Below are 13,803 nucleotides of genomic sequence, written 5' to 3'. Positions count from 1 at the left end.
CCTGATGATGCTGGGGTGACAAGGACTGAAGCTCAGGTTAAGAAAGGAGGTTCAGTGAAAGGGAGGTGCTGGAGTCATCATTTTTGGCAGTTAACTCTGGCTGCAGCTGTGGTTCACCAGGTAATTTGATGAGCAGTGAATGGTTCTGATGGGATTTCTTGGGAAGACTCATACGGAAATGGAACAGATGTCATTGATGGGTGTCAGGTTCAGGGATGACACGGTTGTCATTCTGAAGCTGCCATGATTTACACACGATGACTTGGTCCTCCCACCCCATTCTACTTAAAAGTAGCACTTTTACCCAAATCTCTTTTTCTACGTTCAGCATGCTTCTGTTCTATGTATTCGATCTATGTTTAACACATTTCACAGGTTTCTAACTTCATATCTACATTTAACACTTGTTGGGAGCTTTACCCATCTCATTTGTTTTCTTATTCTCTCTAGCAGAATTAAATATTCTCAAGTTATACAGCAACACCCATTATAGTGGACGAATGTGGAAGAATGATATTCACTATAAGGTCTCATTAATTAGTTTCCCTTGATCACTGTTTTAACTCCACGGGGGCAGAAAGCAGGCTTCTGCAAAGTAAGTGACATGTCACTATTTTCAGTAATAGAAAACTTTACATTTTATGTTAATTTGGAAAATCAGCAAAAGAGAAAAATTGTAGAATGTGGAAAATGCCCTTAGTACTCTCTTTTGCTATGTGGCCAGAAGCAGGATAAAATGATCAATGGGCATGAAATTGAGGCTAGGAAAGAACTTGGAGATGATGGAATTCAGTCCTCTTAGTTTTTAAATGTTGCATGTGGGATTCAGAGAGAGAAAGTGTCTTATCCAAGGTTACACAACTAGGTATCTGTCAGACTCACCTTGAAACCCGGTCCAGTGTTCTTATATTGTAAGAAATGAATTTTCTTGTGTTTTTTACTGGCTGAATTGCGGTAATCATTTACTTGAAAGGACTTTTCTGAAAATGGGAATGCACACACAGTCTCCGTGTATCACAATAAGGTGTTTCTTAACATTTTACTCTGGTGGGAGTTAGTGAGGTCTCTTTACTTCAATGTGCCAATCACTTACAAAGAGAAATGAGTCGAGCCAGCATAAGGGATGTTCAACTCTCAAGGAGACAGAGTGGCAGGAGTGTGAGGGAGCTGTGGGAGGGGAGTGTTCCGTACAAAATGTCCAAATGTCCTTTTCTTGAGATAGCCGCTGGCATTCAGCCATTTATCTCTTGGTTTTCCAAAAGGTACCGTACTATTTTCTGACCACAGTATATGTACTTATTCAAAGCAGTCATGTAAATGAGAAAAAGAATGGGGAATACGTTAATTAATGGATGAATCAGTCTTTATGAGTTGCCTGTTTTGTGCCAGGCACTAGGAACAGTCAATAAAACAATGAATACGTAAGTGTACCTGTCCTCTTGGAGCTTAGCGTTGGTGGGAAAAGCCAAGAAATGACATGAAGTAAGAAGTATGAAACAAGATTGTGCTAAGCCAAGTAAGAGAATAATAAACCAATAACAACTCATAGATTGTGATAAATTCTACAGAGAAAACCACCAGAGTGGTGTGGTAGAGAAACATTGATAGAGGTCCTGCTTTAGAGAGAGTGGCTGGGAGGTTGTATTTGGAGTGTGTGCTGAAGGAGGAGGAAGCAGGTATGTGAAAAGGTGGCAGAAGACTACTTGGACAAGGGGAAGAGTGCAAAGGTCTGGGGCAGGAGTGCACTTGGTAGCTCCTCTAGAACCCAAGGAGAAGAGTAGAGATGGAGGGAGAGACACAGGTATAAGTCCCGAGTGTGCAATTCAAATGGGTCTGGGTCTCATCCTATGAGTAGTGAGAAGCCATTGGGGAATTTTAGGGAGGAGCTAAAATGGTTTGGAAATGCGTTTTAAAAAGAGCAGTTTGGCTATTGTGTGGAAAGCAAGGAAAACAAAGCGGTTATCAGAAGCAGGGACATGAGTTTGGAAACTATTTGAAGTTTCCAGGGAGCACCCCCATTGGCTTGGGTAAGAGCTGTTGGAGTGAAGTTGGAAAGCTACCGTGGACTTCAGGCATGGGATCCCTTGTGATTTGCTCTTGGATTGGATTTGGAGGGTGAAGAACTGGGAAGAATCAAGTGAATTTTCTAGTTTTATTGGCTTGGGGAACTTGGTGTTACCATTTACAAAGACTGGGAACTCTTAAGAGAAGATAGAAGGTTGTGGGAGAGAACAAGAGCTCTACTGTGGGCAAATACAATTTGAAATGTTTGTTAGACATTCACATGGAGATATACAGTAAGCAGGAAATTGTATATATCACTGTGCTGCTGGAGGAAGAGTTTAGGGTTGCACATCTAAATATGGAGGTCGTTGGTCACGGGGCTAGAAAGTCAGTACCTAGGGACTGTCGGGGTGAGGACACCCATACTGGTTATGATATTTATACTCTTCCTCCAGCCAGCATAGCTGATCGATCCTGCCCTCTGTTCACTGGGTCCAAGTGGCAGAATCCTGTAATGAGCTCTCCAGGCACTCACTGCCAACCAGTAGATTCCTAATTGATGAGCAAAGAGGTAAACAGATAAGTTAATCTCAAGAGTCAAATGTTTTTGCTGGCACTAAGTTGTACGTGGATTTTATTACGATTCTACCCAGCAGTAGTGATAATAAAGATAATGTTAAGAAAAATTTGCAAATATTTTCTACTTTGCCAAATGATTGGTTTGTATATTTAATGAGTTTTGCATATCATCCTGGGAAGTCTTCAGCGGGGATTTCATAGAAGACATAGAAACATTCTTTAAGTGGCTCTCTCTTAGCCCTTGATCAAAGCCAACACAGTCTGCCATTTAACAGGGAAGTTAAGTTAGGGAAGGCGTTTTTTCAGACAAAAAAATCGAGTCATAGCTAGGTGTGCAATCTCAGCACTCTTGGAGGCTGAGGTAAGAGGGTTGCCGGTTCAAACTCAGCCTAGACAACTTAGAAAGACCCTGTCTCAAAATGAAACATAAAAAAATAGGGCTGGTGGTATAGCTCAGTGTGAAGGTCCTGGGTTCAATCCCCAGTACCACCAAAAAAACTGTGGGTGGGGTGCTCTTCAGGAACTGGCTGCTTCTGTGGTGGGAGACCGCTTGTTTTTTCCCATTTGCAGCCTAGCCTTTTACAGCTGGAAAGAGACTGGTGTTCTCTTTTATGTTACTTAGATGAAATGGCAATTCTTAAATTACAGGGTAGGCTGGGAGGGCTCGGAGAGAGACCCAGTCCATCCCCATTGTTTGCAGGTGAGAAGACAAAGCCTCAAGGTCAAGAATTCAAGGATTTCTTTTTTAGAAGCCACTGAGATTGTTACACAAGTGTGAGATGTTGCTTGGGCAACAGAACCTTTGAGGTTTTGTGGTTTTTTCAACGGTTGCTCATGCAGGGGCAGAGCAATAACCAAGGAGTCATCAGATGGTCCAGAGGGGTGGTCAGGATGAGAGAGGAGACTACCGGATACCCCTTTGACATTCACTTGTCATCCTCTGAATAGTCTTCTTTAACTTTGCTCCCTCAGTGCCCCTTTCTGATGCGAGGAGATGTGGTGTGAAACAGTGAGATAACACCCAGTTTATGGTGGCAAGGATGAGGCACAGAGGGAAATGATAGATGTCTCTCATTATGGCGGCACTGGAAAAAGCAATTCCTGTCCAGGAGCAGGATTAGCTGGACTTGCACACCTCCAGGTGTGCTGAATTGGTCTCCGCCTTAATAAATATTTGATGAGGAGAGTAATCCATTGCATGTTTACAGAGAAATGCCAGGCACGCTTCTGATCAGGAGCATGTCTTGTATTTATTCTTTAAGCAAAGACAGAGTTGTCTGGCATTGTTAGTGCTAGTAAATCTCAGCTAGGTGCAAGGCAAGGAGAGGCTTCCTAGGTGCATTGTGGGGAAAAGGAAACCAAGCCCAGGAGAAAAGTGAGCATGGGTGGTTCTCAGTGGCATTTGGGTTCCACTAGGTCCGAGATTATCTGACTGTAGGACCCCGTTTATCTGAGCACTTTTCATCTTACAGCAACTTATTCTGTTTGCACCAGGCTGCCTTGCTCAGTGTCCCATCAAAATTCATGTCAGAAAATCATAGTCTGGCTGATCGTAAACGTATCAAAATGACAGGTGGACACGGGAACAGAGATAGCATTTCCGGGTTTTGCATCGAATGATTGCGGCTGTATGGTGTGGTGAATGGTGCCTGGATATGGAAACTATCGACAGGAGGGGAAATGGAAAATGTGGCCTGGATCCTTGAACATGGCATTTTAAACTGTGATCTTTTCTGTCTTCTTTCTCATGTTTCCTCTCGCTCTTCTTCTGGATTTCTTCTCCCCCATTTCCCTTCCTTTCTTCCCTCCCCTCCCTTCCTTTCCCTTCTCATTTCTGTCTTCCTCTTCCTGTTTCTTCTCATCCCCTAGACACAGAAAGAGAGATCCATGGAGCTCCTCATGTGAGTGAGAAGTTAATCCAGTTGTTCCGGAATAAGAGTGAATTCACCTTTTTGGCCACTGTGCAGCAGAAGCCATCGACTTCTGGAGTGATACTGTCCATTCGAGAACTGGAGCACAGGTAGGACAGCTCTTTCTGCTCTTGAAAATCTACTTAGAGTTAATGGACTATGTAAGATGCTTTGGAGTTCAGAGGCAGGAGCTCCGTGGAAATGTTGGGCTAGACGAGGCTTTGTTCCTATTTACCACATTACTGGATTTACTTTGCCTTCAAGAGATGATTGGATAAAGAAAATGTGTTTACACACAGTGGAGTACTACTCTGCTGTAAAGAAAGATAAACTTGAGTCAGATGAAAGAAAATGGGTGCACACTGAGACTATAATGTTAAGTGAAATATATCAGACACACAAGCTTAAATATCGCATGGTTTCTCTTATATGAGAAATCCAAATTATAAATAAGGATCAAAATAAAATATAGATAATAGGAAGTAGGGAGATGTTTCTCAAATGGAAAGGGGATCAAGACATAGAGGGAGGTATGAGGGAGGGGAAGGGAAGAGGATGAATAAAGGAATGAAGATATCTACATGTACCAAAACATCTACATGTTTACAAAACAGTGTAAACATTATGTACTGCAAACATGTAGTAATAAAAAAATAAAAATAAAGTTTAAAAATAAAAACTAGAGTTGACTTCAGGTAAAGTTGCTCTTTTGTTTGTGCTCCAAGTACCACTGCTGAGTGTCTTTCTTGGTTGACTTTGTTCACATAAAACCATATCCTATCTCATGATGCCATATTTAAGGCATCAAGCAAGTTAATCAGTTATATTTAATAACTGGCAAGGATTTATTGTGTGGTGATGTGGAAAGTGTACTTGATACTGGGAATATTGAGGTGAATAACTCACAATTTTTTATTACAAGGATTGCATAAGCTATTAAGGTTAATATAGACAAATAAATAGCATAAAGCATTGTAGATATGATGTTGGTAGTTTGTGTTCAGGGAGGGAAGGTAAAGTTAAGGTAAGCTAAAGATAAAGGTAAGTAAAGGTAAGAGGGTCTATCCTACTAAGGATTGTAGTATCCACAAAGGCTTCATAAAGGAGCATGGTTAAAAAAGATCATGTTGGCGGTAAGTGCTTGGAACATAAAAAGATGTGTGGGAAAGCGGATGAGAATTTGGGGTGGGCAGTGAGGGATGGTATTGCAACGGTAGGTGGAAGCCAGGTCATTGCAAAGCATCAATGCTATTTAAAAAAACTGGGACTACAGTCCCCAGAGAAAACGAGTCTTACATTTGAGAACGATCACCCTGTTAAAGTAATGATTATGATTTAACCTGAACAATTTAGAATTTTACTAGCGACCTCCTCTGTACTGGGCTATAGAAAATATATCTGAAGAGCCATCTCTGTTCTGGGTGCATAGGCAGGTTTTTGTGGGGAAATTAAAAAGAAAATCTTCCAAGCGTTTATGGTAGATTTTGGCAATGTGAAAAGCCAGGCTCAACCATATAAAAAGCTAACGAATTAAAGTTAATAATAAAGAAATAATAGGGTGTGTTACAACAAGGCAGTGTGTAGCTAATTTCAAATTTATGTAAATGTATTAAGCTTGCTGAATGCTGCTCATTAGGTCAGTGGATAAAAGGCCAGGTAGAGAGAGGACTCCTGAAGGGCACGTGGACTTCCAGCAGGTCAGGGCAGGAGGAAGATGTTTCAAGTTGGAAGGACAGTGTGGAGAACTCAGAGATGAAGAAGTGTGAGGAAAGTGATTTTTTAGTGGGCAGGGGAGTGGACAGACTAAGTTGGCTCCTGCTGAAAAGGTTTTCCTTGCACATTTTCATCAGATGTGTGAATCAATAGTTCTGCATCTTTCCCGTGGTTTCATTTGCTTTCAGCCTCAAGGGCTGTGATTCACCCTGATCCTTCTGGCTGGATTTTGTCAGCATGATGAGCTGGCTGTTGTGGGGTCAGCCCAGAAAACACAAGGTGATGCACATGTCTGTGACAGATAAGAGTTAGTTTAAAGGTGTGCTGCATGTTGGGGTTTAGCAGCAAGCCAAGTGCTGCTTCGCAGTCAGGGAAAGGCTGTATCTTGCTTCCCTGGTGTATGGTGCTGGGCTCCTTGGTAGGAGAGCCATACAAATGCCGCGTCTAGAAGGCGCATCTTCAGTTACTTCTCAGTAAGGCGGGGCAGAGCACTTCCCGAAGCAGGGAGCAGCATGAGGAATGGCTACTTTTAGTAGAAAAAGCCCTGGCTTCAGAGTTAGGTCGGCAGAGACTAGAGTTGCAGTTCTAATTTTGTGACAACAGCTATTTAATATCTTGGAACTTCAGTTTCCTTGTCTGTGTAAGATGTAGGTAATAATCCATTTTGGATGGTTGCTGTAAGGATGAAAAAGTGCACGTTGAGTTGCCATCCTTTAATAAATGTACATTTTTTCTCATTTATGTCTTTAGACTCTATTTGCTGGGTTTCTGTTTTGGAATTGAAAAGTCTTACTTGAGGATAGGCCTTACAGTATCCTTAGGAGCTTTCTAACAGAATCTGAGGATTATTGAATGGAGAATCATCTGAACATTTTTTAATTGTAACAGAAAAACCCCAGATACCGACTCAAACAAAATAAATGTGAAAAGATAGAAAGTAGATCTCCCTTTGGATTTCATGGTGCTCCCCTCCATACTTGTTTAATCAAAGCAAAGCACAAATGATGGGGTTTGTAATCTGGTAGCTGTGGGTATCACAGAAGTTCTGATTTCCACCCTGAAGAAGGTTAATGTATAGTTGAGAAGACAAGGAATACAAGAAAACAGAGAGGATTTGTTATAATATGTATTTAAGAAGCTATTATTAGGGTTCTAATCTGTAGCATGTGAGACTCATCATTTTAAGTGCCTTTTATTATTAGAATAAGTGTCTAGAGAAGCAAATAGTTCTGCACACATTTTGGCATGGACATATGGGCACATTGGCACATCCGGCAGGTGCATAATAATATGGCCTTGATTTGGAGTTCTTTTTTATTCAGTGGCAGGCAATGTAGGTATCTAGTGGGCAGATTGTTGACAGAAAGTCAAACATAGGATTCTTTGTGTGATTCTCTCATGTGTGATCCTGATTGTATTGCTTATGATCAGAACAAATTAAATGTGTGTTTGCCATATCTGGGATATGATAGGTATGATCAGATTCAATTTTTTATTTTTATCATTTGTCATTTTTAGTATATTCACAAAGTTGTACATTCATCTCCACAATTAATTTTAGAAATTTCTTTACCTCAAGAAAAAAATCTCAGTACTCCCTAGCTGTCATTCAAAATCTCCCCATAAGCTCCCTTGCTGTAGGTAATCATTAATCTTCTTGTCTCAATTAATTTGCCTATTCTGATCATTTTGTATAAATGAAACCATACTCTCTGTATGATCCTTTGTTATTTGCTACTCTCAGAATATTTTCAAGACTCATTCAGAGTCTAGCTTGTGTCAGTGGTTCATTTCTTGTTATTGTAGAATGATGTTACATTGTTTGGATATAGCATGTTTTTATTCATTTATTAGTTAGTGGACATTTGAATTGTTTTCACTTTTTGGATATGTATACTGATTTCAGGAATATTCATGCATAAGATTTTGTATGGACATGTTTTTTATTCTCTTGGCTATACATATAGGAGAGGAATTGCAGGATCAGAACTGCAGGACTATTTTCCAAACTGACTGTACCATTTTACATTCCCACTAGCACAGACTAAAGGGGTCCAATTTTTCTCCATCCTTGTCAACACCAGTTATTTTTCTTTTTGATTGCAGCTGCCCTAATGAGTGTAAAGTATATCTCATTGTGTTTTTGAATTGCACTTATCTGATGCCAAATGATGTTAAGTATCTTTTCATGTTCATATTGGCCATTTGTATATCTTTTTTTGAGAAATGTCTGTCTGTTTTAATTGGGTTATTTGCCTTTTTATACTTGATTTATAGTAGTTCTTTATCTTATAGATACAAGTCCCTAATCAGATATATGACATAGCTTTTCCTCATTCTCTAGATTATATTTTCATGTTATTGCTGATGTCTTTGAGGCATGAAATTTAAAATATTTGATGACATCCAGTTTGTTGTTTGTGTGCTTGGTGTCTTATCCAGGAAACCATTTCCTAATCCAAAGTTCTGAAGATTTAGTCTGAAAATTTTATGATTTTTTTCTGAAAGTTTATCTCCTGACATTTTAATTTTTGTAGATGGTGGGAGATAGGGTTCCAGCATCATGCTTTTGCATATGGACATCCAGTTGTCCCAGCACCATTAGTTGAAGATTGTCCTCCTTGCCCAGTGAATTTCCTTAGCACCCCTGTTGTAGATTAATCAGCTATAAATGTGAGGGCTTATTTCTGACTCTCAGTTCCACTTTGTTAAATGCTATGTCTATCAATGGCAATACTGTTTTGATTATTGTACCTTTGCAGTAAGTTTTGAAATAAGGAAGTGAGTCCGCCATCCTGGACTTTCTTTTCAAGATTATTGTGATTATTGCAGTCAGCATGAATTTTTGTGTGAAAGTTAGGACTAGTTTGTCAATTTCTACAAAGAAGTCAGTTGAGATCTTTTTTTTTTCCATTAAGTTTATTGGTACATTTTAGGTATAAAATACAGTTACATTTATCATTGAGATCTTGTACCTTTACATGAGTATCTTGGTTCTTATTTTTTTCCCCTTCCCCTGCCCTCCCTTCATCCCCTCCACCCTTCCCTATTTGCAAAGACTTTGTCTCCATTTTTTTTCTTTTCTCATATTTTTTCTTTTCCCTTATTTCCTTTCCCCTACCCCTCTCACTTCCCCTGCTCCTTTAGACCTTTTCTTCCTATTACACAATATCAATTATACATTTTTAAAAATTACAATATCAAAATGTAGAGGACATTACCACAGATTTTACAGAATTTAAAAGGATATAGAAAGCATATTACAAAAATCTTTTTTGAAATAAATTTGACAACTTCTAAGAAGTACCTTGGAAGACAAATTAATGAAACTGACTCTGGAGGAAATATAAAATTTGAATAGCACCTATTAAAGAAAGTATATTCCTAGCTTGTAAACCTACCTGTATGACAACAACAGGCTCAGATACATTTTAACTAATAAATAATATCAAATATTTAAACCAGAAGAAAGGAGGAAGACTTCTCCCCTCATTTTAGGAAATCAACATTGTGCTAATATTAAAACTGGATAAAGATAATAGAAGAAAAAAGTATGAACACAGATAGAAGTTTGTTTAACAAAACAAACTATTAGAAGTCAGATCTGGCAGTATGTAGAAAGTGGTTTTATTATAGGGATGGCAGTGTTGGTTCACCATTGGAAGATCCACTCCCAAAAGTTATTTTAACAGAGGAAAGGAAAAAACCATGTGATTGTGTCAGTAGTTGCAGAAAAAGTATTGGACTAAATTCTACAGCTGTTCATGGTAAAAGCTATCAGGAGACCAGAAGTAGAACAGAACCTTCTCAACAGATAAGCCATGTACTCCATACTTCCAGCAAAAATGCCTTATATGAATGGAGAAGATACAATGGTTTCTCCCGAAGGTGGGGAACAAGGGCAGATATGCCTACTCTTCATCTGTCCATTAAACTTTGAAACCTAGGCCCAAACCAAAATAGTCTGGCAATAAAAAGATACAATTAGCATATGATTGGCAAGGTAGAAGTAAAATCTTTATATGTAAATGAAATCATCATCTACAAAGAAAATACTAAGAAATCTCTAGGAGCCCCTAGAACCTGTATTTGAATTTAGCAGGATTAGAAAACACAAGGTATATATAAAAATTTAGGTTTATGTATACTTGCTATGAAAGAAGAATTGGATACAGAAATTTAAAAGTTATGTGGAGTACAAAGGACCTAGAAAAGGAAAAAGAAATAAGAGAAAAAAAAACCCAGTGTTGGAAGACGTTTAGTACCTAATTTTAAGACTTCCTCTAATGCTACAGTAATCAAGGCAGTGTTGGTGTAAGGAAAGACATATAGATCATTGGAATAAAACAGAGAATCTAGAAATAGAACCACACATATATGGTCCACTGAATTTTGAAAGATTATTTAACATTAACATTTTATAGAATATAAACTCAATTCAAGAGCCAAGGAAAAGATAGTATTTTCAGCAAATGGCATTAGAACACCTGGTATCTGTATATAAAAAATTAGCCTCAACTCTTTATTTCCATACATAAAAATAACTTGAAAGGATCTATGAAGCTAAATATGAAACCCTAAAAGTATAAAACTTTAAGCAGAAATTGTAAGGGAAAATGTTCATCAATTTAGGGTAGGAAAGAATTTCCTAGGATACACAAAACGTGACGTATAAAAGAAAGAAATTGATAAATGAGAGTCCATGAAAATTTAGAACTTTAAATGACATCGTTAAGAAAATGAAAAGTAGTTCTTAAACAGACCATATTTATAATACATATAACCTAAGACCAGAATATATAAAGAACTCTTACAGCTCATAATAGACAACCCAATTAAAAAGTAAACACAAGAAGATGATAAATAGCCAGTACAGATATGTATTGGCTTATCATTGTCATGACTTTTTCTTTTTGTTTAATTCTCCCCCTTTGCATTTAATTTCTTGTCAAGCTGAATGGATTAATTCTGCTGGGCTTCCTGGGGTTGTGATCCTCATTGTGTTTTCCTAGGATATTGTGTAAAATTTTTTGGAGTGCTGGTTTGTTATTCGTGAAGTTCCTAAGGTGCTCTTTGTCATGAAAGTATCTTATTTCTCCATCCATTTTGAAAGATAGTTTTGCAGGGTACATCAACCTGGGTTGGAGGCTGTTTTCCTTTAGGGCTTGAAATACGTCACTCCGAGTTCTTCTTGAGGGTTTGCATTGAGAAGTCTGCTGTGATTCTGATGGGCTTTCCTTTGTATGTGATTTGTTTCTTTTCTCTCACTGCTTGGAGAATTTTGTTCTTCTGTTGGGTTTCTGGAATCCTAACTATTACATGCCTTTGTGTAGATTTTTTTTTGACCAATGCTAGCTGGAAACCTATATGCCTCACTTATCTGCATGTCAAGTTCTTTTCCCCTGCTTGGGAAGTTTTCTGCCATCACTTCTGTGAACAGTTTTTTTATGTCATCTGCACTCTCTCCTGTTTCTTCATTGACTCCGATCAGTCTTCTGTTACTCTTCTTTGCATCATCTAGCAGCTGCTGGATTGATTTCTTGTGTTCCCTTACAATTTTAAAGCAGTTTTTCTTTTTCAGGGCACTAATTGCAATCTCATCTTCTGTGTCTGAAATTCTGTCCTCACACTGGCTCATTCTGCTGCGTAAGCTTTCAATAGAGTTTTTAATCTCCTGGAAATATGTTTGTTTCTGTTTTATGGATTCCATTTGTTTCCTATGTTGGGATTCCATCATGTTCCTCAGATCCTCTGTTTTTTTATCTGTGTCTTCTCTGGATTTATTAATCATGTCTTGCACTATAGGCACAATCTCTGCTGTTATCTCAGAATTTATTTTTGATTTTATTTTTTCCAGATCCTCTTTCGTTGCCAATTCAGGGAGTCCAGGTGGTTGCATATCAGTGTTCCATCTCGTTTCCCTTTGGGGTTGCTTTAGGTGATCTGGAAGTCTGGTTTTGAGATTTTTTTACTTGTCTTCTCATTTTCATGGGGGTTGGTGGGGGTATGTTTCTGGCACCCACTTGGCTCACCTCCTGTGCACTGAGCGGGGTGGTACGCGAGCCTGGAAGCCTCCTCCTGGGTGCTGGGAGTGGCTCACCTCGTGTGCACTGAGGGGGGTGGTACGGCGGCCCAGCAGTTGGGATCTTGATAGAGATTGTGTTGAATTTGGAGATCAGAATGGAGCAGTACTGGATTCAGTAATATGGGGAGTCTTTCTGTTTATTTAGGTCTTTATTTCAACTTGAAAAAAATTTTCAGAGCATTAGTATTTCATGGCTTTAAAAATTAAGTAATTTATTTTTCTGCTCTTATAAATGGAATTATTTTCTTAAAATAATCTTCTGATTACTCATTGCTACTGTCTAGAAGTGTAAATGATTTTTGAATATTTATTTTGCATTTTGCATCCTTGCCAAATTAATTTATGAATGATAGTTTTTAAAGTGAGCTTCTTAGGGATTTTATATATAAGACCATGTTTTCTGTAAATAGAGACAGTTTCATGCTTTTCTTTCCTATCTGTATGCAATTTTATTTCATTTTCTTGCCCAGTTGCCCTGGCAGGAAACTTTAGTACCATTTTGAATAGAATTGGTGAGAACAGTTAATCTTACCTTACTCTCGCTCTCAGGAGGAAAATTTTCAGGTTTCACAGTGAAGTATACCAGCTATGAGTTCTCATAGATGCTGTTTCTCAGGTTGAAAGAATTCTGTTCTTTTCATGGATGTTCTTTATCAGATTGAGGAGTTGCCTTTTCTATTGCTTATTGTTCATTATTTTTATTATGAAAGCATGTTGAACTTTTTCATGTTCTGTTTTTGTATCTATTGAAATGATCATGTAGTTTTTATTCTTTGTTCCATTGATGTGGTACATTACATGAATTGATTTTTGAAGGTTACGTCAGGCTGGTTTTCCTGGGATAAATACCACTTGGTTATGTTGTATAATCTTTTTCTATATACTGCTGGATTTGATTTGACAGTATATTATGCAAGATTCTTGTAGCTATATTCATAAAAGAGATATTAGTCTGTAGTTTTCTTTCTTTTGATGTTTTTGTTCTGGTTTTGATCGAGTTTTAGTCTGATTTTTAAGCTATGTGAGGTATTTTTTCTAAAGCTATTTTTTTGCTGGTTGCATACCATGTGCCAAGGATTCAGTTTTTGTTAGGATACAGTTTGATTTGTTAGCTGTAAAATTTTGTAATTTGGAAATATTGAAAATCTTTTCTCTCACATTCCACTATTTATATTAGCTATTTTTGTTGTTTTATAATATTGCCTAGAATTACCATAACACTAATGGATAATAAATAAGCAGGCTAAAGATCCTCATTAAAACAGGAAGAAGACAGCAGACAATATTATTTTATGATTTTATTATGTTATTTTTATCTATTTAACATAATATCTAATCTATATATCTATCTAGCCATAATGTAAAGGAAATTTAATTTTATTTCTGAATTACTGAAAGGGCAAAAAATCACAAACAAGTGTTAAATTTTATTGAATATCTCTTCACTGTGCCTTTCAAGATAATTTTGTTTTTTCAGTTACCTATCGACATAATTAGCTATGTTAATAAAAT

General features: G+C 37.9%; 1 protein-coding gene across 7 annotated transcripts in view; it reads left to right on the top strand.

Moving 5' to 3' along the window:
• The window catches only part of Nell1 (neural EGFL like 1), an 813,237-nt gene that overhangs the window by 92,399 nt on the left and 707,035 nt on the right, over nt 1-13,803 (top strand). For all 7 annotated transcript variants that reach the window (XM_087211541.1, XM_004851562.3, XM_004851560.3 and 4 more), the window contains exon 3: nt 4,453-4,603. In XM_087211541.1, coding sequence (XP_087067667.1) covers nt 4,453-4,603 — 151 coding nt within the window. The remainder of the gene's footprint in view (nt 1-4,452; nt 4,604-13,803) is intronic.

Source organism: Heterocephalus glaber, unplaced genomic scaffold (assembly GCF_053883595.1).
Source record: "Heterocephalus glaber isolate CG9 unplaced genomic scaffold, H.glaber_assembly_v1.0 deba00001428, whole genome shotgun sequence".
NCBI classification, from domain to species: Eukaryota; Metazoa; Chordata; class Mammalia; order Rodentia; family Bathyergidae; genus Heterocephalus; species Heterocephalus glaber.
The sequence above is the reverse complement of the archived record's forward strand: the minus strand, read 5'-3'. Positions and strand labels throughout refer to the sequence as shown.